The sequence below is a fragment of the Emydura macquarii genome, unplaced genomic scaffold, assembly GCF_026122565.2.
Source record: "Emydura macquarii macquarii isolate MOO-44397 ecotype Brisbane River unplaced genomic scaffold, CSIRO-AGI_Emac_v2 contig_2699, whole genome shotgun sequence".
In the NCBI taxonomy this organism is placed as follows: domain Eukaryota; kingdom Metazoa; phylum Chordata; order Testudines; family Chelidae; genus Emydura; species Emydura macquarii.
In genome coordinates, this window is record NW_027132836.1 from 1,444,108 (window position 1) to 1,467,517 (window position 23,410).

The 23,410-nt window shown below is 40.5% G+C and overlaps 1 protein-coding gene across 7 annotated transcripts in view; it reads right to left on the reverse strand.

Annotated features, from left to right (window-relative positions):
* Nucleotides 1-230: 230 nt before the first annotated feature.
* Nucleotides 231-23,410, reverse strand: part of ULK2 (unc-51 like autophagy activating kinase 2) — a 52,931-nt gene continuing 29,751 nt past the window's right edge. For 3 of the 7 annotated variants that reach the window (XM_067565818.1, XM_067565822.1, XM_067565823.1), the window contains 15 exons: nucleotides 22,119-22,179; nucleotides 21,745-21,846; nucleotides 16,439-16,576; nucleotides 14,876-15,021; nucleotides 14,568-14,648; nucleotides 10,672-10,958; nucleotides 10,362-10,555; nucleotides 9,691-9,800; nucleotides 8,641-8,793; nucleotides 7,653-7,861; nucleotides 5,998-6,176; nucleotides 4,837-4,955; nucleotides 4,185-4,342; nucleotides 3,032-3,167; nucleotides 231-2,115 (listed from right to left, as the gene is read on the reverse strand). In XM_067565818.1, coding sequence (XP_067421919.1) covers nucleotides 2,048-2,115; nucleotides 3,032-3,167; nucleotides 4,185-4,342; nucleotides 4,837-4,955; nucleotides 5,998-6,176; nucleotides 7,653-7,861; nucleotides 8,641-8,793; nucleotides 9,691-9,800; nucleotides 10,362-10,555; nucleotides 10,672-10,958; nucleotides 14,568-14,648; nucleotides 14,876-15,021; nucleotides 16,439-16,576; nucleotides 21,745-21,846; nucleotides 22,119-22,179 — 2,141 coding nt within the window. In that variant the 3' untranslated portion in view covers nucleotides 231-2,047. Of the gene's footprint in view, nucleotides 2,116-3,031; nucleotides 3,263-4,184; nucleotides 4,343-4,836; nucleotides 4,956-5,997; nucleotides 6,177-7,652; nucleotides 7,862-8,640; nucleotides 8,794-9,690; nucleotides 9,801-10,361; nucleotides 10,556-10,671; nucleotides 10,959-14,567; nucleotides 14,649-14,875; nucleotides 15,022-16,438; nucleotides 16,577-21,744; nucleotides 21,847-22,118; nucleotides 22,180-23,410 lie in introns of those variants that run through there. The other 4 variants (XM_067565819.1, XM_067565820.1, XM_067565821.1 and 1 more) reach the window with 4 other exon arrangements.

Sequence of the window (23,410 nt, forward strand, 5' to 3'; positions counted from 1 at the left end):
AGAGTTTTTCTTCAGTACATTTAGTGCTGGAGACCATTCTGTCACCAGAGAGGTTGAGTACAAGCTGCAATGGACGCTCCATCACACTGCCCCACCAACGTGGCTCACAGCCGCACCTCTTGGCCTGTGAAGCAAGGTTCAGTCCTTGATTTAAGCACTAGCCATCAGTGCAGAGTGTTTTTTGAATGCAGCTGGTCCCCCATTATACTGCAAGATACAACAAACTAAAGTTGTACCATGGAAACACTTCTGGTGTCAGTCTTTATTTTACCTGAATATACATTTATACAGGCCATAATAAAAAGGCTATTATGCAACAGTTCAGTGAGTTATTACCTAGTTTCAAGAATAATGCATGCAGTTACAAAGGAGAGGTAGAAACACTGTATTAAAGACCTAAAAATACAAACATTATATAAATAAACACTTTCAAATTAACTGTTGGAATTTCATACAGATAAATAAGGTTAAAAGTACATTACTTTGTCAAAGCAAAGAAAAAACACATGGTTATCAGTACACTAAAACAATATTGATGCATGAGAACTGTACAACTTTGTCAAATAGTTCAGACCACGGTATCTAAAAGAGGATTAAAATGGTTTTGTCCTGGAGAATGGTTTATTCAAGTATTCGAGCAGTTGAGTAACCCAAAAAAAAATAAAAAATCCAAAAGTAAAATATAGAAACCATTTCCAGAGAAGTTGATCTGCCTAAATACTTTGTGAATTGATGTTCTGATGATCTGAAGGGATGCTTGAAATGATAAATGCCTATGAGGCTATGTGACGCTTCCCACCTCTCCCTAAAAATGCACACACAAATACCCTGATTTTTCACGCATTGTATGTAGAAATTCCACATCACTAAATCAGCATCTCAATTCCCAACCGTATTTCTAGTTTCTCACAGCTCCTAACAGAGCCTCTCCATTTACAGTATTTCTTTTAATACTGTCCAAGAAACAGAATACAAAGAGCTGTTATTACACTCACAGAGATTGCAGGCAATAATGCACATACTTGCATGCACAACAAAAGATGCAACCAAACCTATATAGAAAGCAAACAACCAACAACTCAACATTTCCGTTACTGAGAAAGTCTGTAGCTGCAGTTACTCAAGTAGTAGACAAAGGTATAAAATGGAAAGATTCACATGAATACAAGTTTTTACAAGTTTGTCTGAAAGTTTTCTAGAAGCTACATTTGAAATTCTGAAAAGGATTTTATATACACTGAAATAAAACTTTTCCATTGTGCCTTTTCTCTTGTTTTTTTTTTTAAATTAATAGTTCTTCAAAAATGAATGTACAGTTGCTCTAGTAAATTAGTGCAATACAAAGTGTTTTGGAAGAAGAGCATCAAGTTGTATCCACATCAGCTGATAACATTGTTTGGGGGTTTTGAACAGACGAAGCAAAATTTTTTCCATTGACCTCTTCCTCCCCTTCTTTAAAAGGTGCCTATTTCCCACACTTCCTCTAATCATTGATGAGCTGTCTTTACAAGATGTGAGCTCAGATCCAAACGAGCTTAGCTACAAAAGCTTCAAACTGCATGTTTATGCATTTGGAATTTCACATCTTCATTCAACAGTCTGATACTGGCAATGAAAAAACAGTCTTCCACAAACCTTTGAGTGGAATCTCCCTACGGAAACACAGCTTTGTATACCTTGTGAAGAAGGAGCCATTCTGAATAGTCCTTAGTAAGGAAAATAAAACTGATCATTGTAGTTAAAAGTACATGTAAAAAGTTCAGTCAGATGCGTGAAGACAGATTTCTTTTAAATTCTGCCACTAGGAGGATAAAAGGAGGAGTGACTGTCTCAGTAAGGCAGATTTTCTGTAATTGTTGTACTTTTGGATTTTTTCCTCTTTGAATTTACTGCTGTTTCTTTGGTAGTCACCACAGAAATTTAAAAATTGTTTGCCACAGGGGAGTGGGACAATGACAACAATTAAGAAGCTGTAGGGAAAAAAAAAAAAAAAAAAGTACAACGTCACTGAAGTGGTCCCTCACACCGCCTGGTCCTTGGGATACCGCTACTGTTCATAGACAGCCACTGTGGTATAGCAAAGTGCAGACAGCCGTCGTTCAATACTAGATTTATCTGAAAAGAAGACAAATGTTAAAGTGCAGTGAAGGTCTGAATACGTCAAGTGCAAATTCATTTCAATGCAGAAAGAATAAAATCATTGCATCAAGACAGACATGGCTCTTCAGGTTATGAAGCAACATCATCAGCTTAAGGACAAGCACTTGAAAGCCATCCAAACTGGCTTCTCTCTAGCGCACGCTGTTTTTAGAGGCTATGCTTAATAATGAAAATACACATTTACATTAATTTAAAATCTTACACTCTAGGTGCCTACCCCATAAGTTAAATACATAAGGCAGGTAGTAAATCAGCCAAAAAAAGTTCATTTGCATTCAGAGGATTTTATTAAGAAAGTTAAACACAAATCTCAGCACAGTGATTTTTACCCACTGTTTGTGTTTAGGCTTGTTTCAGGAGTCCTGCATTTATCCTTTGGATTTACCTTTTTAATGGAACTGATTGATTACAAATCTCCTTTGCCCTTCGTTTTCCCAGTTTTCCACTTTTGAAACATAGATTTGTTCCTCTGACTTCTTTTGTTTTAAATTCTTGTTTTAGTCATCAGTAATAGCCTTCTCTACAAGTGCGACACTGCCCAGTGGCTTTGGGCCTCGACATGTAGCAGCACTGGTCTTGTGAAAAGGCTTTGTATGGATTGCCATGGATTGGCAAACACTAGGGTGGAAATCCTAGCTCTACTGAATTCTATGGCAAAGCTCCCTTTGACTTCAACTGGGCCAGGATTTCACCCGAGACATTAGACTCTTTATCCTGTTCTCCACAGCCAGATGTTGCTCTTTTTATAATAAAGAAAAACTCTGCATTTTGAAGAGAGGTAGAGGATAAAGTTTTTACCATCAGTAATGCTCTCCAAAATTTTCCAGTACTACCAAGATGTTCAAAATACACATTCTCCAAAACGACTTACACTTGTGGACGTTTTCTATATCTGCAGGGTCCTGCAATACCTTAGTCAGTCCTTCCAGCAGCATGGCTGCTTTGCGGTATCGATCTGTAATATCGTCCGTCTGCTGAAACATATCGTCTAGTGCTGCTGACTGAACCTGCAGGCATTCGTTAGCATCAGCTACATGGATTGTTCTAAGCAAATACTGTTCTAAACGTGTCTCAGAGAACTGACTGATAAATGAACGGCACTCTGTAGAGGTTAAATGAAAGTATTTCTGTACCTTAAATAAGCTGGTCTGGTTTTATCATTTTTAATATAATCTTATGGAGAAGTTATAGGAAAGTAAGCTTCTGTGTGGCATTAGGAGAACAGAGTCCTGCACACAAAGACTGTGAAATACTTTACAACCCTTTACTATTAAACATGGTACAGTATATACATACATGTAAAACTGCAACTGTTCACATATACACTCTTGTTATCAAGTTTACTTCATTTGTGAGAGACACAAGCAAATTCATATGTGGCTACCCAGTCATGAAAGTTAAGTACAGTGCTACTTGCCAAGATCTCATGTCTAACTCCACCACTTATCCAATTCCATTTAACTAGAACTTTTTCTTATCTGAAATGTAGATAAGTCTTCTAATGTGACACACTTGCTACACCTTGTTCCCTGGTTTTATACAAATATTTGTGTACTCAAAGCTTGTCAGATACACCAATACTATTCCCCCATGTTTCTTTATTAACATTTATATTTTGTATAGACATGCTGACACACTCCTCCAACATAGGAGTCCCCAACTCTAAACAACTCCCTAAACTAAAACCAGCTGATTGGGAAACTATTTGTTATGTTTCTATGCTTCAGTAAACTTTAGTGTGTGAAAGTCCCGCACACAGAGTCCCATCATCGAGTGCGTAGCTTAGTAGAATATTTCTTAATGTCTATATACAAAACCTGCTGTTTGGAAAAACCTCTGAGCAACTGTACCAGCAAGGAACTTTAGAAATCATCTGGGGGAAGATTACATCAGCCTTTACGCAAACAGAGTGAAGGATAAACATGCAGTGCTGTGTGCTAGATGAGAGGAATAGTGCACATCATCAAGTGTTGCTGCTTTTACTCACCTCAATACCCTAAGCTCAGGTGAAAGGAATGACTTACCATTTCCACAGCACAGCTGTAGATCAGCTTCTCTGCAGTTACACTGTTGATTTCATCTATAAATCTTTGCTTGTCAGAGAAGAAACGATTCAGCTTTTCTGTTAGCTTCTTGCACATGGCGATGCAGAATTTATATCGCTCATTCAGACTTTTGACAACTGGAAAAGGTCAATGTTAAGGGGTTAAGACATTTCAATTAAACTTTTCAGGGTTACTTTCTAAATGAAGTGAGTCTATTTATCTTTGTAGTTTTATTTTACCATCTACTGTGTCATTTTTGCTGTAGGAAGAGCATATCAAATCATTTTCACTTCATATCAATAATCACCCATTGCCTAACCACTAACAACATCTTTTGGTCATAGTAATTAAGCAATTCTGTGTCTGCAGTTCTCGCTCTCCAGAAGTATAAGCAAGCACGGTCACTTGCACTTCTGGAAAGAGCTAAGACACCTCTTTGCCCAGCTGATTAAGTCAGGGTTTCCTTAGTGACTAGTACAGCTTCAGGCAGAAAAGGAGTGTGGTGTCTGGTCATAGTGAGATCCTGAATGTTTCAACTTAAGTCTTTTCAATGATGGGCCAAATGAATGTCAATAATTCGCAAACAAAGGAAATGAAACTACCAGTGTCCTAAAGCAATGGCTGCATATACCTTGTTTAACAGCAGTGGATGGGTTCAGTTTCCCCGATTTGATCTGTGCTTTGGCCAGATGCAGAGAAGATGCTAGCAGCTGTGCTGCTTTCATATACAACACCAGCTGCTCTACTTGTCTGGGGAAAAAAGGAATTTTAGCATTTTTGATTTTTTTTTTTAAACAGATGTCTTCTTTTTCAAGTAAAGATATTCAACCCACAGCCAGACACTCAGATATTAACCAGACACTACTCCCAAGGCTCTGCTCCCCACACTATGTGCTGGCAGGAAATAACTGTCAGGGAGTGAGGAAACAGGTGTACAAAAATGAAAAACCACCCATCATCTTGTGCAGCACTGACTGTGAGCGAAGCCATCTCCCCGGCCAGAAGGAGAGACTGCATATATAAACATCGCTGTAATGTACAAAATAGAACAAATCCAATTTGTTGTTTGTAGATTAATTACATGAGGCCAATGTCCTTCCAGAAAGCCCCTGCTTGGACTTTTACCTTGAATGTCATTACATCCCCTGCCCAAGAGTTACTTTCAGAATTCCAAAATTTGTGACCATCACACACAGTAGTTCTTTTTCTGCAGGAAGGGAGAAATGACTGAGATTTCCATCTTCATCACCAGTATTTTCACTTTATTTCTCCTCACTTCTAAAGGTTTCACATCAGGACGGACCTGTTTCTCTGACAGAGGCTTAGCTGTGACTCCCTTTGGAACGCAGTGACGCTGCTCCTGGTGAGCCAGAGATGGTTACTGATGGAGTCATGCAAACAGCTGCCCTTCCTCCTGGAGGGAAAGGTGTGTGTGTGTTCGTTCAGTCCCAAGCATAATGCTGCTCCAAGCAGGCAGGTGCCAACCTCCACTCATCTGACAGCTCAGAGAAAAACCAAAACCCCAAAACACTTCCCCTCTTTCAGGATTCCTAGTTATTTCTCTGCCAGCTCATCTCTGTCTTTCCTCTGCCCTGTTTATTGGCCTTCTTACTCTTCAGTTGTTAAAAAATGTTCATACTGCCACCAACCATTCCATAAAGCAAAAAGGTCACTTCTGACAAAGTCAGAACAAGGAATGTCATATGCAGACCTTCAATTTATTATTTGACTGACCACATGAATTTATCTGAAATTTAGTAATTCTCTAGCAACTATTTAGTCAAATACCTACCCCCATTCTTTGCTTAGCTGGCTTATCTGATCAACAACTACACTCTCCTGAATCTGATACACTGACACTGCAGAGGCGCACAGTTCTGGGTTTCCTCCCCGTACTGCTGTCAGGTCCAGTACACATTCTGTAAATGTCAGCATCATATTCAGATGACGCAGTGTATCTGTGTGTTCTCTCTGTCAGAAGGAAAGGAGAAGACAATTTCATCGCAACAGGCCATGTGGCAAATACATGTCAGCTATCTGGGGAACAGACAGCATATCGCTAACACTATGCATGAACACACACAGTATTAATGCCAACAGCAGGAACTCAAGAACCACCAAGAATGAATTATCTCACTTTTAAAAAAATCTAAACATATTGCAGATGTACGCTAAAACCTTGTAACAAAGGCTGAAAGGAGTAAGAACGCTGAGCTGTACGTTTGTTGAAACCTATCTGTAGAGTGACTAAAGAACTCACAAGTGGCATATGTTATTTATTATTATTTTATCAGCAACCACAAGTTTGGTAGGCAGTTGTAGGAGAAGCCAAAAGGAGTGTTCAGCTTTTATTATATAACATATTTGGTATCTACAATAGAAGTGATCTAACGTTTCAATACTTAACACCTGCGTTACTCCAATTTAAATTCAGATCTAGAATCATTAGGTTCATTATGGTTAAAATGGCTGCCGGCACACGTTACAATTTAAATAAACTACTTCCATTTGGGCGCACAATCTTGTATACCAAGTCCTCTCCTACTGCTGATCCACATGGGTAAGATACAGGGACAGTGAGAGCTCACGGGATGCCACCGGAAAGGCAACGCTTTCCAAGACGAGGGCCCCTTTCTTGGAGTGAACCCATTCCAGGGGGCCTTGCCCTTCATAAAGAAAAGAGATCTCTCTCCAGGGCTCCCACCAGCTCCTCCAGGATTGGTTGTGTTTTGGAAATCAAAACTTTTAAGTTTTGATTTCCAAAATTTGCAAATCAAAACTTAGAAGTGATGCTGTAATCTCTGCAGTAACAATATAATTCTAATATTATACTTCTAACCTACATCTGTGGCAGGCATAATTAAGGTGCTATCAAAGTTCAAAACACAGAATTAAATAGTCTTGTAAGTGCACAAGCACTTTTGAACAGGATGTAAATGCTAATCATGACAGAACAGTATCCCTGCTCGGAGACGTTTACATTGCAAGGATGCTACCGTGATAAAAAATGGTTTTTAAATGTCACTCTATTATACAATTTTAAAAAGAGACGTTCTCCTGCAGCCCCACAAGCAGGGGTTTGTACTGACTGCTGGCTCTGGAGAAGCAGTAAGCCAAGCCAGGGGGTGCAGAGTCTCTATCAGTACCCATCTACATTCATTTGGCACTGAAATAGTGTCCTATCGGTTGAAAGCTTTGTTAAACCAAAGGAGACATGCTCATTTTGTCACCTATCAAAATACAGGAGATACCAGGAGTAACTCTCAGCTAGAAAAGGACAAAGACTGATAGGCAGAGTTTTTCAAGCTTTAAAAAGGGATATCATCCAGTTAAGAGGAGACTATTTAAGGCACTATTCAGGCAGATCCTCACCCTTATTTCTATCATTTCTAAGTAATCTTTTATTGGCATCAAACATGACAAAACGTTACATTAATTTTTCTGTACCTCCATTAAAGTTTCCTCAGGCAGGTCAGGAGCTTCAAAAGTGATAAAACCCTCTAAGCTAGGAGGTGAAGTACCATAAGGCATGTATTTTAGGCTTGGAGCTGCCTCTGCTCCAGGAGGAGAAGAACCCAAATAAATACCGGGAGGCGAGCCCATATATACACGGCCACTAGTCGAGCAGAGAGACCCTCCAGAACTGTTTGATCCAACTAGAGGAAAAATAAAACACATTCAGTCCACACTGGTCCATCTGGCAGCTCTGGGCTAACGTTGATAGTAAAAGATAAATCAGAAGTCACCACAAATTCACCTGGGGGAGTTTCTCACTATGCTTTACATTATCTGTCTGGCACCTACGCAGCATTCCATATTGGGCAGTGAACATTTGTAAAACGGGCATTGTGAAAAGAAAAAGCGATCGGCTGACCAGGATTCTGACTGCAGGTTCCTGGCCAAATTGAACAGAGTCAAGTCCACAAAAACACCCTTATGCAGATATGCTGGACGCCCACACTTCAAGTGTGGAAAGGCATTTAGCCTGTTGGCTTCTAGATTTCCCGGCATACACACTGAAATCCAGTGTGCCTGCAAACCGGGTGCATTCTTCCTTGCATACCGTAAATCACCAAAGGCTAAAAGCAGGTTTAAACATCTAATTTTTTTATATCTTGGAACAAACCACTGTGTGAGTGGCATCTGAAACAACATTGGAGCTCATCGCAGAGATGACTGTTGTGTAGATTGTCACAAACATACACTGCAGAGTGTTGAACTAGCAGCTCCCTCCCCTCTCAAGGAGAGAAAAGTCAGAAGGCTTAGATTACATTCATCTCTAGTCTTGATGATTGTTTAACACTTGCTACAGCATTGTCCTGAGGCCCAACTGTTCTATGCACCTTAAAAACACAGACCAAGAACCAGTTCCAAAGAGCCTACAGATGTAAGCATTCCACTTGCCAGCGCTACATTGTTTTCAGTGGTACATTACCTGAAGTTGTTCTAGTTCTGAGGACCATGTGGCTGCAAGTAGGAGGGGTGGCGCTATTTGGAGGGGAACCCACAGTAAACATTACTGCCCTAGAACTTGCTCCAGGTCCCATGGACGGAGGTGCCACTGCAATTCCACAGGCCCCTGCTGGAGCTGGAATAAAAGGTTTACATGGTACGTTAGTCCTTATCGAATAATATACAACTCTCTGAAACGGAGCCAGACTCGGGACTAGACCAGGGAAAAATGAGCACACCTGAGGAGTCTGACAGCAAATACCACCACGTCCCACAAGTAATGCCGGCCCACTCGGCTGAACACAAAGAGAACTCAGATGCACCCCTCGCTTTTCATATCCCCTCCCAAGTTCCATTTGAAACTAAAATTGCTCTGAGCTCTACCCTCTTTTCCTAGGGGAGGAGAACTGGAGACTACTTTTGAACACCTGGAGACAGTGTTTTGACCCTATGCCAGTAGATGCTATAGAAAATAAGACAGGCAGGGCAGGAGGCAAATCAAATCAGGCCTCCATGGATAGGCCCTTAGTTTAAAATAACCCTTGGGAACTCTAGCCATAATGTTGGTACAGCATCCTCTGTTGGCTGCTTCATGGAAAGGCACAATCACTGGCCTTAGAAGATAAGACAAGCCAGCATGATGGGAGCTAACCTCCATAGGAAAACAAGTTCGAATGAGAAGATAGAGTTGCAATAGAGGTAGTGAAAAAAAACCCGAATCAGCATACACAGTTCTGATATTTCTCATTAGGGCAGTTCTGTGATGCTACCATTTATAGACAGTGCCCCAGCTATACAGGTGCTTTATAGAGATAGTCAACATACACATGAAGAAATTTTCCAAACCATTTACATTTGTGCCAACGTATTATCGGAGCCAACATTAGTGTTGGTGACACAGCAACCTCTGTAGCTAGTAAGCACGCCCATAAAAACTAATGCTGATGGAATGGGAACTTGGCTGTAAAGATAAATCTTGATTGTTTTGGTATGATTTAAAGGACAGTAATATCTGAATTAATCTATTCTTTACCTGTATCCATTGGTCGCTCAGCATTGAGGCTGTCTGTGCTGCCCTGATATAACTGGCCACCGAGGGTCGTCTTCGCTTGCTGATCTGACAACTTTCCAGTACTGACAGATCTACACAGAAAAGCAAATGACAATGGAAAAAATTCAAATATATCCTCCTCTGCACCTCACCACTGAGGCTGGCTTTCTGGTAGATGATACTATAGAGAATTCTTGAAATCGGATGTGTAACAACACAATAGAAGTTTTACTGCATACTAGACTTACTGAAATAAAACTGATTACTACTGTGTAATGCCCCCAGAGGTTAAGAAGGTATTTCAAGTGTAGCCATATTAAGCTTATCAGAATTCTGATAAAGAAGTAAAAACTGGAAGAAAGCTAATGATGGGGACAAGAACTCCAAATTCAGATGACCAAAACAAATAAAAGGAAACTTAACAGCAATACAGTGAAGCAGTCCAGGAAGTCAACACTATTTTTATATATCGGACAGGAGGTTTCTGTGATACACACTAAACCTCAACGTCTCCATAGCAAAAGATATCACAAAACAAACCAGAGGCTATAAATTGCATGCTACGACACTCGGGTCTCAAAACAGCGTGGCAATTCCACAGACAAGTTACAGCTGCACAGTGTCTGCAGCTGGTAAACAGATATGATTTCTACCTGCCAAATGTAGCCTTGCTGTGTTGTTCTACTGCCTGGTTTTCACTTCCTTGTGTTGAGTGGAAGTGGGTGAAGTCCCTTGGGTCAGTCATGTCTTTAGACTGCAACGGGACATCCACCGACCCCTGACGACTAACCAAGGCCAGCAAGTTTGAGGATGCTTGAGTCTTAGGTATCTTGAAAGGAGCAGCTGCCTAAAAAGGCAATGAATCTGGTCAGCATGCAAGCGAGCACGCTCAGATACTGAAATAGCTGTAGGTAAGCATTATATTGCAACCATGTTTTTCAGACAGAATTAAGTGCAACAAACCTTAGTGGGAGAGCCAATAATTGTTGGTAATGGAGTTTTAAACAGCCAGTCTGAGCTCCTAGGTGACGATCCCATATGTTTTGTAGGGGATGTTCCCAGGCTGACTGGCCTACTTGGCTGTGGTGAGTGGCTATACCCGTACCCTGCATATGATGGGCATACAGGGTCTGAATGTTGCTTTCTAAGCTTCTGTTTGTTCTGGTAGATATCTGTCAGAGTAGGAGCACTCTGCAGTTTGGCTCCCATCAAGAGGGACTGTGGTGACTGAGACTGTGGTATTGGAGAACCTGGGGAGAGACAGCAAGAAGAAAGTGTGATTCTGCTAGCAGTGGCTTCAAAATATCCCTGCAAAAAATGGAGCATTAAGTGACTCTGAAATTAATCTGAAAGGACAGAGTTTTACATTGTTGTGAGATATGTTCATCAGCTGGCCGGAGCAGTGGATTTAGAATGCCAACTAACTGGACTAAAGGCTAGACATACATCGAGGGTGAAGCACAACATAGTCAATCGCCCAAAGGGACAGGATTTCAAGGTGACAGTTGTACTGGCTACTTCAGAAGCTCTGGGGAGATGAGCCATAATAAATGAAATGGTCAGTTCTGGCAGGTACAGCCCAACACGGGCTTAAGTCTCAATTAAAGCAGCCAAGAGCCCGGGTTAAAGAAAGAGTTATGGAATGACACTATTGCATGCAGTACCTGAAGGGAACATTTTTTAGGACAATAACACTGAGAAGTTATTTAAAGTAATGACAGTAAGCAAAGGAAAGCTTTTTAAACATAACTAAAAGTGGAAATGGGTAAGAAAAAAAAAAAAGCACAGGAAGTGAGGAAGGGAACCACCCTTCTGACTTTTTCCTATTCTGATAGCCTTTTGATCATAAGTCACAAGTGTCTTGAAAGGTTTTTTTTTGTTTTTAAGTTTTATGATTGGAGACTGTTAAAGGCAACTCATCTCATGACTTCTGCAATGAACGCAGATACTCACAGAACAGGGCAATGCAAAGACATTATTTGGATCATTTGTTTTCTAACCTCTACCAAAGGGAATATTTCTTAAAAGCCCTCCGTGTCCAAAACAAGTTCACTCCTTGGCATGAATGTCAGATTTTTCTGGTGCAAACCCAAAGGAACTTTAGGACCCAGTTAGTTAAATAATGAGCTTGGGATAAAGAGTATTCCATCAAAGTTCCACACAAACAGACATGTCCTGTCCCTTCCTAAGGGAGTTATTTTCTGTGTGCACAGCTAAGTTCCAGATGAATCATTAAAATGTGATGCTGTAAATTCTAAGTGTTCCTAATAGGAATGCAACTCGTTAAGAACATAAGAATGGCCATACTGGGTCAGACCAGTGGTTCATCTAGCCAAGCATCCTGTCTTCCAACAGTGGCCAATGCCAGGTGCTTCAGAGGGAATGAACAGAACAGGTAATCATCGAGTGACCCATCCCGTCGGCCACTCCCAGCTTCCGGCAAACAGTTTGTTAATATCAAGCTTCGAACTCAAAATGGCCAATTATCAATGCCATTGGTTACATAGCTTGAAATCTGAGGGCATCCTCTTCTCTTATGTTTGCAAGATCCTTCAGGTGAGGTATCCTATCAAGTGAGGATTGTATGTAATGCTGAAGTCACATGATCACACAGCCCTGCAGATAACATGCACTACTTCATAATCTTAAACAACTCTGACAGTCAAGTGCTGACAATTTCACTTATCTTTAAGTCAAGTTGGAGAACTTTGAAAATAGACCGCAGTGGTTAATTTCTTTGCTGATTTTTCATGCTACACTGTATAGTAACATGGCAATCTCTCTGTTTCTTAAGAGGCAGCCAAAACAACGTTTTTGAGCTCAGGTTCTGTTTCATAAACCAGAGGTTCCAAAACCACTCATCTTAAATGTCCTTCCAGTTCATTCAATGAAGTGCCTGTAACTATTTAGCCAAGTCTTTCAATTATCTCCTGAGACCTATATTTACTATTGTTAAAGTGAATGTGACCTACCTAACCTTGATTTGATTCCATTCCATTAAGCAATGACTGTTTTGGACATAACCTGCTTGCCCATAATTCCAGAGTACTCATGTCAGTTTCTCCCTCTGAAGTCTCAGCCAGCAGTTTTGATTATTTGAAATCCCTTCACTTTTCTGCTTGAGAGCTTAGAAACTCGTCTGTCATTTCAGAAATCCAAGTCTCAAAGAGCCATTGGCTGAGGTTTTGAAATCAAATGTTTAGATTCTTTTGTAAATTGCTTTCTCTCCTTTGTTTGCAGAAACAATTGTTTAATTACTACATGTTCTACATTAAGGAGAACATTTTTAATTCCTTGGAAATGGTGGCGGCAGCTATCATTTCACTTAATCTCTGGGCAGCCATGATGTCCATGGCTTTTGAATCTGAATACCCATTTAAATGCTTAAGATAGATAACCAAAGTTTACGGTATTTTACAATTAAAAACACCATAATCTTTTAATACTAGGAAATGTAAAAGTCAAATATGAAAAGGACATAAGAAGATTAATAAGAGATACAAGAATTTAAACAAATCAAGAGGCCATGAAAAGAGAAGAACTGAGTTGTGGCAGGCTATATGTTTAAGTGGATTTGTTGCTGGTGCTAAATTAGCAACCCTATAAACAGGTACATGTACAATGAGAGTGCAAGCTTCTTTATAAAAAGTGGCTTAATTATATTCTGGATGGATCATCTTTTGAGGCAAGAGGATATTTCAGTTTGCAGACTCAGGCATTCCTTGACCTCTCTGGAGACTGTGGAACCACAGTGGACATGGAACTTATTTCACACAGGCCAAACAGTTGCCAGATATTAAAAATGTTTGGCTACTCCCTATATTTGTCCTCCAAGTGAGCGGTTTTGGGACACAAGTTTCAAGTAAACAAAAAAGTTACTTAAATTTCAATAGCACATCTTAACATTTTAACTACAGCATGGTAGATTTAAATTAACTCTCAGGAAAAACTTCCTAACTGTAAGACCAATAGGACAAGGGAACAGACTGCCCAGGGAGGTTGTGAAAATGCCTTCATTGGATGTTTTAAAAAAAGAGGCTGGATAGCCATCTGTCTTGGATGGTTTAGACACAACAAATCCTGCACCTTGGCATAGGGTTAGACTAGATGACCTTTGCGGTCCCTATGGTTTTGTGATTTTATTTTAGATACTTCAGATGGTAAGTGTCCCTTGAGCAGGAGAGAAACGGAACTAACACTGGTTGCAAAGTCACTACTGAAACCTCAGTGAGAAACGGTGCAATGTATTCTTCTGAGCAATCCTTCAGTATCCCTTTTGATGCTACTGGAAGGACCCATCTTAAATGGTGTCAAATGAAGCAACATCAAGCCCTATCTCCTCCTTCCTGAGTTGCTGCCTGCATGCCCTAATGATCTCTGATGAACTGAGCTTACTGAATGGCTAGCAATGCTAATGTCAGACACACACGGTCTGTTCTCTGAGGCAGTGAGGATGGAAATGTTGAACACAGACACTTCTGGCTGCCATTTCTGAATATCAGCATGACATGCTAGTCTAGCACAACAACATTCTGAGAAGTACTTTACTGCTACTGATTTTATTCCAAGTTCATTTCTATCCTTGGTCAATAACCTACAGGGGACAGAATTAACAGCTCTTCTTTAGTATTGTGAACTACAGGGATGAGTCAATTTCTTATGGTCTCATGGACAGACCACAGTGACCTATGTACCTTTCTCAAATACTACGAACTTACCACATAAACTTCGGTAAAAGCCTCTTAGCCTTTCTGTGCCTCCACGACCCCATCCATAAATTGGGGATAATACCCAACTTGTCCAGTGCTTTGAGGTTTATGGTGAAATGGCACTTGGCCTTCTGCACTAATACCACTTACCTGAGGCATTTCTAGTCCTCGATTCATGCCCTTGAGGCTGACCACAGCAACAGTGCCCAAGCTGTTCAGGTATGGTTCCAACTACGCAAATTAAAAGCAAGAATATAAGTTTACATTTTCTACCTTATTTACGCAGGAAGGAAAACAGTATGAGAACAATCGATTGCAGGCTTCCTTTAAACATGCTTTCTTCAAACAACCACTTAACATGAGCCATTTCTGCAAATGAATCCTTACCAAATATTCTCATGTCAAAGTTACCATTCCTGATGTACCTCCTCTCATAATCGAATGATTTGTGAGCTTACCTAATGGCGAAGGGGAATACGGTCTCGAAGACCCTGTGGACAGCCTGCGTCCAACACCTTGCGCAGTGTCTGCTGGTAGGGGTGAGCAGGAGCCCATCTTCAGAAAGCCCATGGGGCTGGTATTTGACCGTCTCACTACCGCAGATCTAAAAATACCAAACCCAAAACAAGCATATGAAATTGAAGTTTATCCAAAAACGGTTTTAACGAGCCTTAAGCTGAGCCCTCCGCACCAAAAATAAGCAGCATTTTATATCCTTTGGTCATAAAGGGGAATCACAACTTTTGCTGCTGCTGTAATATAGTACAAATTCGAAGTCATTTAGCACAAATGTTCCCAACTTTTAGACAACTCGTTTTACCAGTTCAGACACTAGTTGTAATAGCCTGAGCAATTAAGCCCACAATGGAGCATGGACCCGTGTGAACTCCTATCGCTGCATGCACAATTGAGCGGGAAAGCAGGCAACAGAAACAGACGCCAACACAAATGCTGATCATTAAGGCAAGAAATAGGAGCTTAGAATATACCCATCAGAAGAGTTTGAAGTGCTGTACCTGGTGTGCGGATCAGCTGTTGGGAACAAGTCATTAAAAACAAAGTTTGGCCCTTGCCAAACAGCAGCAGTATAGCCTCAAAGTCAGAAATCATGGGAAGTCCAGATAACTCGGATTTTTTGTTTTTAAAAAGAAAATTAGGTTCCAAGTAATCTGTCTCTTGAACCTAAGGTTCCTGGCTGCAGTGGGTACAGAAATGGGCTGGGAGAGTGGAGATCTCGCTCCCATGTTGCAAATAATCCTTAAGCATGTGGTGGGGTTAAATCAATCAACAAGAAGCAGAGAACTCTGCTGTCAGAGGACCAGAAAGGAAGAAGCTGAGAAGGGAGGGGCCAGAGACCTGTCTTGCTGTAGGACTACGAGAGCAGCATTTACCTTATTCAAAGAAAAGTGGTGTAGTAAACCTTTTAAAAGGAGGCAGTTTCTGCCCCACTCCCAAGGCTCTATAGAATACAGGACAAAGAGTGAAGTCTGGGAGTGGGCCAGGAAGTAGCAAATCTAGGATGCAAGAAGAACTTTTTAATAATATGACGTGCCAATTAACAACTCACATACCATAATCTGTCCCTTGATGTTCTAATAAAACAATGCATGCATTCATCCTATCATTAGTGTGTGAAATATGAACAGAAGAACTTATTACTGACATTTCAGTGCATGACATAATGCTATAGAATATACAAAGAAGGACAAGAGAGCAAGAATTCATCCTTTTACTTCCTTGGGCAACATTTTAGAGTACAAAAACCAAGTATATTCTAGGGTTTCTCTACTTCTCTTTTACTGAAAAACTCACTATATACCCAGCCATCTAACAGCAGATTCTGAGGATCTAATATGCTGTGCTCATTCTAAAGTCTGTTTTGAATTATACATTTAAACTGTTCGTATAATCCATCTTACATGAAAGTAACTCTGGCAGTAATTTACTATGCAAGAAAGCAGGCCATCTTTCAGTGTATAAACACAAACGAAGGCCAAGAGAAAAAAGAAGGAATGACTCACCTCGGAGATCCATGGGGGTTTGACACAGGGCTGGCAGTAGATGTGAGATTCTGTTCTATACGCTGATAATTCCGTAACTGAGTGGGAACTGGAATAGGTGCTGTTTCGCTGCGTGGGGACACTGAAGGCTGACATTGTCTGAAGTTGGAAGGTATTGAGAGAGGAAATGACTGCTGGTAATTGGGTCTCTCACTAATTTGTACCATTGTCCATATTTTAAAGAAAATCCCAGAAATAGGCAAATAAACTCCGGTTTTACAGAGCGTGTAAGCAACACAGTCTGCAGTTTATCCAAGCCTGGCTCAAACACTTACAAAGCAAGATCGAGACCTGTTTGCCACTAATGAGCTTTTCTTATACTGGCCTTTAGACTGAGTGCAGAGAACTGCAACGCTAACTGGAAGAATCAATCATGCAACACAAAGTCTACAGACCGATCAGCAGAACTCCATTCCTCCCAGGCAGACTCCTCTGTTTGCTACCTTTCAAAACAAAGTCGTTCTAGGAAAACCCACTGTGTAAAGAACAGGAAGTTCAAGAGCAAAATTGACTGGAATGTTTACAAAAGCTTCTGAGGCACAATCGGAGATTTCCCAAGAGACACTGTGAATTCATACAAAGAAAACATGTTACGTAACCAACTCCTACTTGCACAAAATGACCAGAACACCACACCTGAACTCTAAACCATTTCATCAAGCTGCAGATGAGTTTTATGTTCTTCAGCTAACAAGTGTCAGTGACTTTACTTCTCTCTCAGAGTTAGTTTTGATAAGTGGATCAACTTCTCCAGGCTAAGAATTTAACCAGCTATCACCATTTTCAGATAAAAACATAACATAAGCACAGTTTCAAATTAAAGGATTTCTCCGAGGAAGACCAAGGTTTCCTCTCTGGTCCCTCATACACACTACCAATCTCAGAGAGAAACAAACATTATCAGGAGGACTGCAATCAAACCATTTTTAAAAGCATTTGTGTGATTGATATTTAATTTCAGTTGTTTTCTAATTTGTAATAGATTTGTTTTTATTAAAAATTGATTCATAGTTTTTCTTCTATCCAGTACAAGGGTAACTTCTGAATGCACGATATAATACCTGCTAAAGTTTGTTTCGTCTTTTTAAAATAAAACCCTGTGAGATGTGTCTGTTTGTCCTCTTTAAAGTCTTCTTTTCTGTCCAAGTTGCTGTCTGTCTTCTGCCCCCCATGTCTCTTTCATGTGTCCCCTCTTCCTCTAGCATAACTATTGTGGAAAACATGGCAGCCTGTATTAGGTATTCTGCTTCAGCAGACAAGCTACCTAAATGCACCAAATTCTGTGTAGCAGCCGTCTTGAAGATTGTCCTCCATTCCCAAAACAGCGAATGCTTTCATGCTGATGGAGCGAGCACAGGTGTTCTAAACTAATGAATCTCACAATTCACTGAATTTTACTACCAGCAAACCAAACCACAGTACAGGAGAGAAACATAGGGTTATTCAGCTGTTAGGGAAATTGATACATATATGCTGAAGGTAACAGTATTTTTCTAGAATGTATGTCCTTTAGCTAACCCTGTTGCCAAAGCAATACTCCCACTCTTTTCCAATCTTGGCTTCTCACCTTTTATAAACTGAAATTCCTTAGCTAGTTTTATATAATCCAGTAACTGAAAACCTGGCAGATTACCACACATACTGGTACTAGTTCTCTTCAGTAACGGCTCATAACATTTCTTTCCAGAAGCCAGCTACAGGTGACTGGATGACAAACTCCACACAGATACCACAGGAGAAAAGACCACCATGGTGTAATCCCCCCCAAAAGCAGAGTGAAAGTGAAAATTCTTCCAACCATGGCCTTATCCCAGGGGTACTTTTTTCATGATGATGTCAGCTTCAGGCTACCTCACCCCCAAGGGGGAAGAAGAGAACGCCTGCTGAAAATCTTGTTAGTGGGAGCAAGAGGGGCATATTCTGGGTAAGAATTTTAGAGAAAGTCGTGAGAAGTGAAAGAATGCAACAGCGAGAAGCAAAAGGAAGGGGGAAGTAGCAAGTAGAGGAACAGAATCAAAGGCAATCTGGAAGGAGGGAAGGACATCCATGCACGCCTGTGTGGAAGCTAACTCAGATCAGACAGCAAGGGTCCACCTGAACTAATCAAACTCAAAAGAACCTAGAACTATTTTCATGGTCCAGATGAACCTTCTGTTCCCTTCCTCCACAGTTTATTCCACCTCCCATGTTCTGGTCTCATGAGACGCTCCTCCCAGGAGCTGCAGAAAACTGCTGGAAGAAAGACTCAGTGATGGAGCTGAGGAGCAGCCAGTCTGGATGACAGAAAGCTGAGAGCCACGGGCAAGCAGAAGTGCCGAGTCATCAATTATTCAGAAAGAAATTCATCCTCTCTAGAGAAGGAAACAGCAGACAGAAATTGACAAAAAGCAACACGTTTTCCTACCCACCTTGCTAAAGCTGAAGGAAATGAATGAGCAGTCACCGCAGCCTTTGGCTGTCTTTGGTTCTATCGAAATCTGTTTTCTTGATTTTATTTTGGAACAGCTGCATTCCTTACATTGCCATTCTACTATATGAAATACTGCTTCCTTATAACAGCACTGATTTCCCATTCACCAAACCACTGAAAGATCTCATGACTTGCTTTACTCTAACTCAGTGAGGCAAAATGAATGAATCAAACTTGTGAAAATACCTCTGACATAGCATGGTCTACAACTCCCCTGGGGATGGTGCTTCCTTAATGATAGAGAACAGTGCATCTTCTTGCTGCTATCCAGTGACTAGCTACTGTTGTTAATTCAGGAGTCGTTCTGAGCAGATAATACTCTGTCAACAGTTTTCTGGCAGTCTCATCAGGCTGCAGAACTTATGCTCCCATTTATAAAAGTTTTGCAACAATAAAGATACTCTGAACCTCGCCTGATGCCACGGTGAAACTGCCAAAAGACAGCAATGAAATCACAGCTTTTAGAGCCACATGCTGAAAGGAAAAACCTAAAGCTTCTGTGCAAAGAAGGCAGACCTTACATCTACAATCTGTACAAAGGCATCTAGTGTGGGGGAAGGGGTAAATGCCGAGAAGTGGATGCTCCAAGTCTGAATTCCCAGTGCAGGAGGAGCAGTTATTACTGTATCTGTAGCAGTAGCAGAGGGTGGCTATGCAGACACTTCATGTCATGCTGCTGGGTTGGGAGAAGTTATTTCCCCACCCGACCGCACTCCCTCTTAGTTATACGCAAAGCTCATTTACTTGGCTTTGTACAGCAATCCTTCATTTGGCCCTAAAAGAAGTGAGTAGTCCCTTTTTCATCTCATGAGTGTTAGCGATGAAGCAGAAAAGTCATTTAAAGGCAACACTCTGATCTATTTCCCTGCTCATAATTTTATTGAAGAAACATACAGCTATTCTTGGACAGCAGTGGAAGCTCCACCCGAAGTCCAACCCCCTTGGTACGATGATTCATGCAGTTATGCAGTTTAGCAAAATTAATTTAACCAGTTAATCAGAAAAAATCCATTTCTCCACATGGCTTAATTATACTTGGTGAAAAATTGTAATTTACTTTGAAAGACTATTTCCCAGCTTGAAAAAATTGTCTCATAGGTTTAACTGTATAAAACCAAAATATCTTAACCATCAGTAATACATATACACTAATTTTACAACAAACTGCATCCAAAGCAACTCAATATTCTTAAACCAGTTTGGCTGTTAAGTCACCTGATACCAGGTCACCCACAGTAACCAGACCTAGTCATTCAAAATTTGATCAAGCAATAATTAAAAACCTGTAGTTGGAAAACCAAACACTGGTTCCTAGCCAGCACAAATAAGTGGCTCTCTGAAATTACCAATGTAAAAATGCAGCTAAATTGCTTTTCATAACATCAGCTAACATTACCTTTGACTTTAATTTACAGCATAAAGAGGCTTTTAAAATATATTTATAGTATTTTGCATACAAGGCAACTCAGACCCAGAAGGCCATCAACTATTTTGATTATCTGCTCTTAATAAGTATAAGCCTGCCTTTTATATTTAACAGCCCATGTCAGCAGATTTTGCAGACTGCTTTGTGATCAGCACAAAGTGATAAACTTCTCTTCTTATGACAAGCATTTCCAAACAAAAAATGCAGTATCATCTTCCTGTAACATTAGCATAAGCCAAGGAAACAGTCAAAATCTGCAGTCACTATCTGGATAATCATCCCCTTTTTCCCTTGATTCAAAAATAGGATTATGGAATGCATTATTTCATCAAATGACAAATTAAAAAATCTTCTGTTTAGGTACTATATGAACAATAGCAGCCTGGGTACGTACTGTTTTCCAAATTGCACCAAGTTAAAAAAAAAAATGAATTGCCATTTGTCATAATCATCTGACAAGTTCTATCTGGAACTTTGTCTTCAGTTACAGTCAGAGGAAAGTGTTTTGAACATTTAAGTCAGGTATACTGCAATGTACAGAAAAAGGTATTGTAAACCATTGTCTCTTTGCAGATAGCTAATCAGCACACTGATTTCCAAAGTACTGAAGGATGTTTTATTTTGGTGGATCATAACAATTAAACTCTAATGTGCTCTAATATTTTGAAAAGCCAATGTGCCATCAGTGCACCAGAGACGCAAGGTTGGTGAGGAAACATCTTTTACTGGACAAACTTCTCGGGTGAAAGAGACAAGCTTTCAAGCGAGAGACAACTCTTTCTCTCAGGTCTGTATAGCTCAAAAGCGTGTCCTTTTCACCAGCAAAACTTAGTCCAATAAAAGATACGACTTCACCCACCTTGTGTGACTCATATGCTGGGACCAACACTGGTATCATTTGGAAAACGTAGTACATACCTAGGCTGCTATTGTTCATTAGGTACCTAAACAGAAGAGAAGTTTATCAAGTGTACCAGTTTATCAACATTTAACTGCAACACCCTCCTTGCTTACTTCTCAACAGCTGCTTTTAATATCCTGAATCCCTAGCTTGAGATCAGTGTGGTATCCTACGTAACGCTAATCAGACGTGTAGACCCCATCTCTGGAGGGCTGTGCCTGGACACCTAATGATGTTGCTGAAGTTCAGAATTAATTAAAAAGCCAAACACACATTTTCTGTCTTTCTTTCTCCAAGGAACTTATTTGGGTGCATCAGAGCCAGAAGTTAAGTGAACAACCTTCTACCACTAAAACACAGTTAATGGCAAATACTAAAGAAAGGTCTGGGCCTAAATAAGTTTCCAGCAGGCAACAGCAGTAAAAATCACCCTATAGAGAAATGATTAACAAGATGAAAGAGCGACTCACATAACATACCTGTTAGCTGAACCAGAAGAACTACTGCGAGAGGCGCTAGAGGATGGTTTCTGTAAAGTTCCTGAGCTTCCAGAAGTGGTTAATGGTGACTGCCTGTTAAAACAAGAAGCGACACACACTGTCACAGGGTATGAAGAACTATCTGTAGAAAAAAAACCATTTCATTATCTGTGGAACTTGCTGATCTCAAGCAATTTAAATATTCATACTTTGTTCTACTTGGCATATTCATCTTCCAGTGGATAGTCCACGCTTAGCAATGTAAAATTAGAGCAGTCACTGTTGAAATCCAACAACTCTAAAGCTGTGTTACAGTATCAATTTTAGAACATGCAACTTCTTTCCATAAAACCCAGCACACATACCCTCCGCACATCAAGAAGTCGCTCGAAGCCCGTCTGCCAGCTGCTCCCAATGGCATATCATCTACAGAAAAAGGCAGAGAACACACTGAAACCTACATAATTTATTCAAGTCCTGAAGATGCATCTTCAATATTCTTGCTTATATGTAATCCTTTTAATGTCTGTTATAATACTTTACATATATGCAGGCTAAGAAACTTTATGGCCATATTAGCAGCAAGAATATGAACTGCTTCACAGATGATTTGCTAGAAGATATCCCAAATCTAAACCAAACTTAAGTTGTTGCAGAGAAAAATGATTTTGTAACAGACAGTTGTTTTTGAAAAGTAATATCAGAAAGATTTTATTCCCAAATTATCCTCACTTTTAAGGAAAAGTATAACTAGTTACAATTGATTTCAGATTTCAGAGCCATTGGCTATTATCTTTGAAAGCTCATGGCAACAGGGGGAGGTCCCTGAGGACTGGAAAAAAGCAAATATAGTGCCCATCTTCAAAAAAGGGAGGAAAGAGGATCCAGGGAACTACAGACCGGTCAGCCTCACCTCAATTCCTGGAAAAATCATGAAGCAGGTCCTTAAGGAATCCATTTTAAGGCACTTGGAAGAGAGGAAGGTGATCAGGAACAGTCAACACGGATTCACCAAGGGAAAGTCCTGCCTGACCAACCTGATTGCTTTCTATGATGAGGTGACTGGCTCTGTGGATGTAGGGAAGGCGGTGGACGTGATATACCTTGACTTTAGCAAAGCTTTTGATACTGTCTCTCACAGTATTCTTATCAGCAAGTTAAAGAAGTATGGGTTGGATGAATGGACTATAAAATTGATAGAGAACTGGCTAAAGCATAGGGCTCAACGAGTAGTGATCAATGGCTCCATGTCTAGCTGGCAACCGGTCACAAGCGGAGTTCCCCAGGGGTCGGTCCTGGGGCCGGTTTTGTTCAACATCTTTATTAATGATCTGGAGGATGGGGTAGATTGCACCCTCAGCAAGTTTGTGGACGACACTAAGCTGGGGGGAGTGGTAGATACCCTGCAAGGTAGGGATAGGATACAGAGTGACCTAAACAGAGTGACCTAAACAAACTGGAGGATTGGGCCAAAAGAAATCTAATGAGGTTCAACAAAGATAAGTGCAGAGTCCTCCACTTAGGAAGGAAGAATCCCATGCACAGCTATAGACTGGGGACCAACGAACTGGGCAGCAGCTCTGCAGAAAGGGACCTGGGGGGTAACGGTGGATAAAAAGCTGGATATGACTCAGCAGTGTGCCCTGATTGTCAAGAA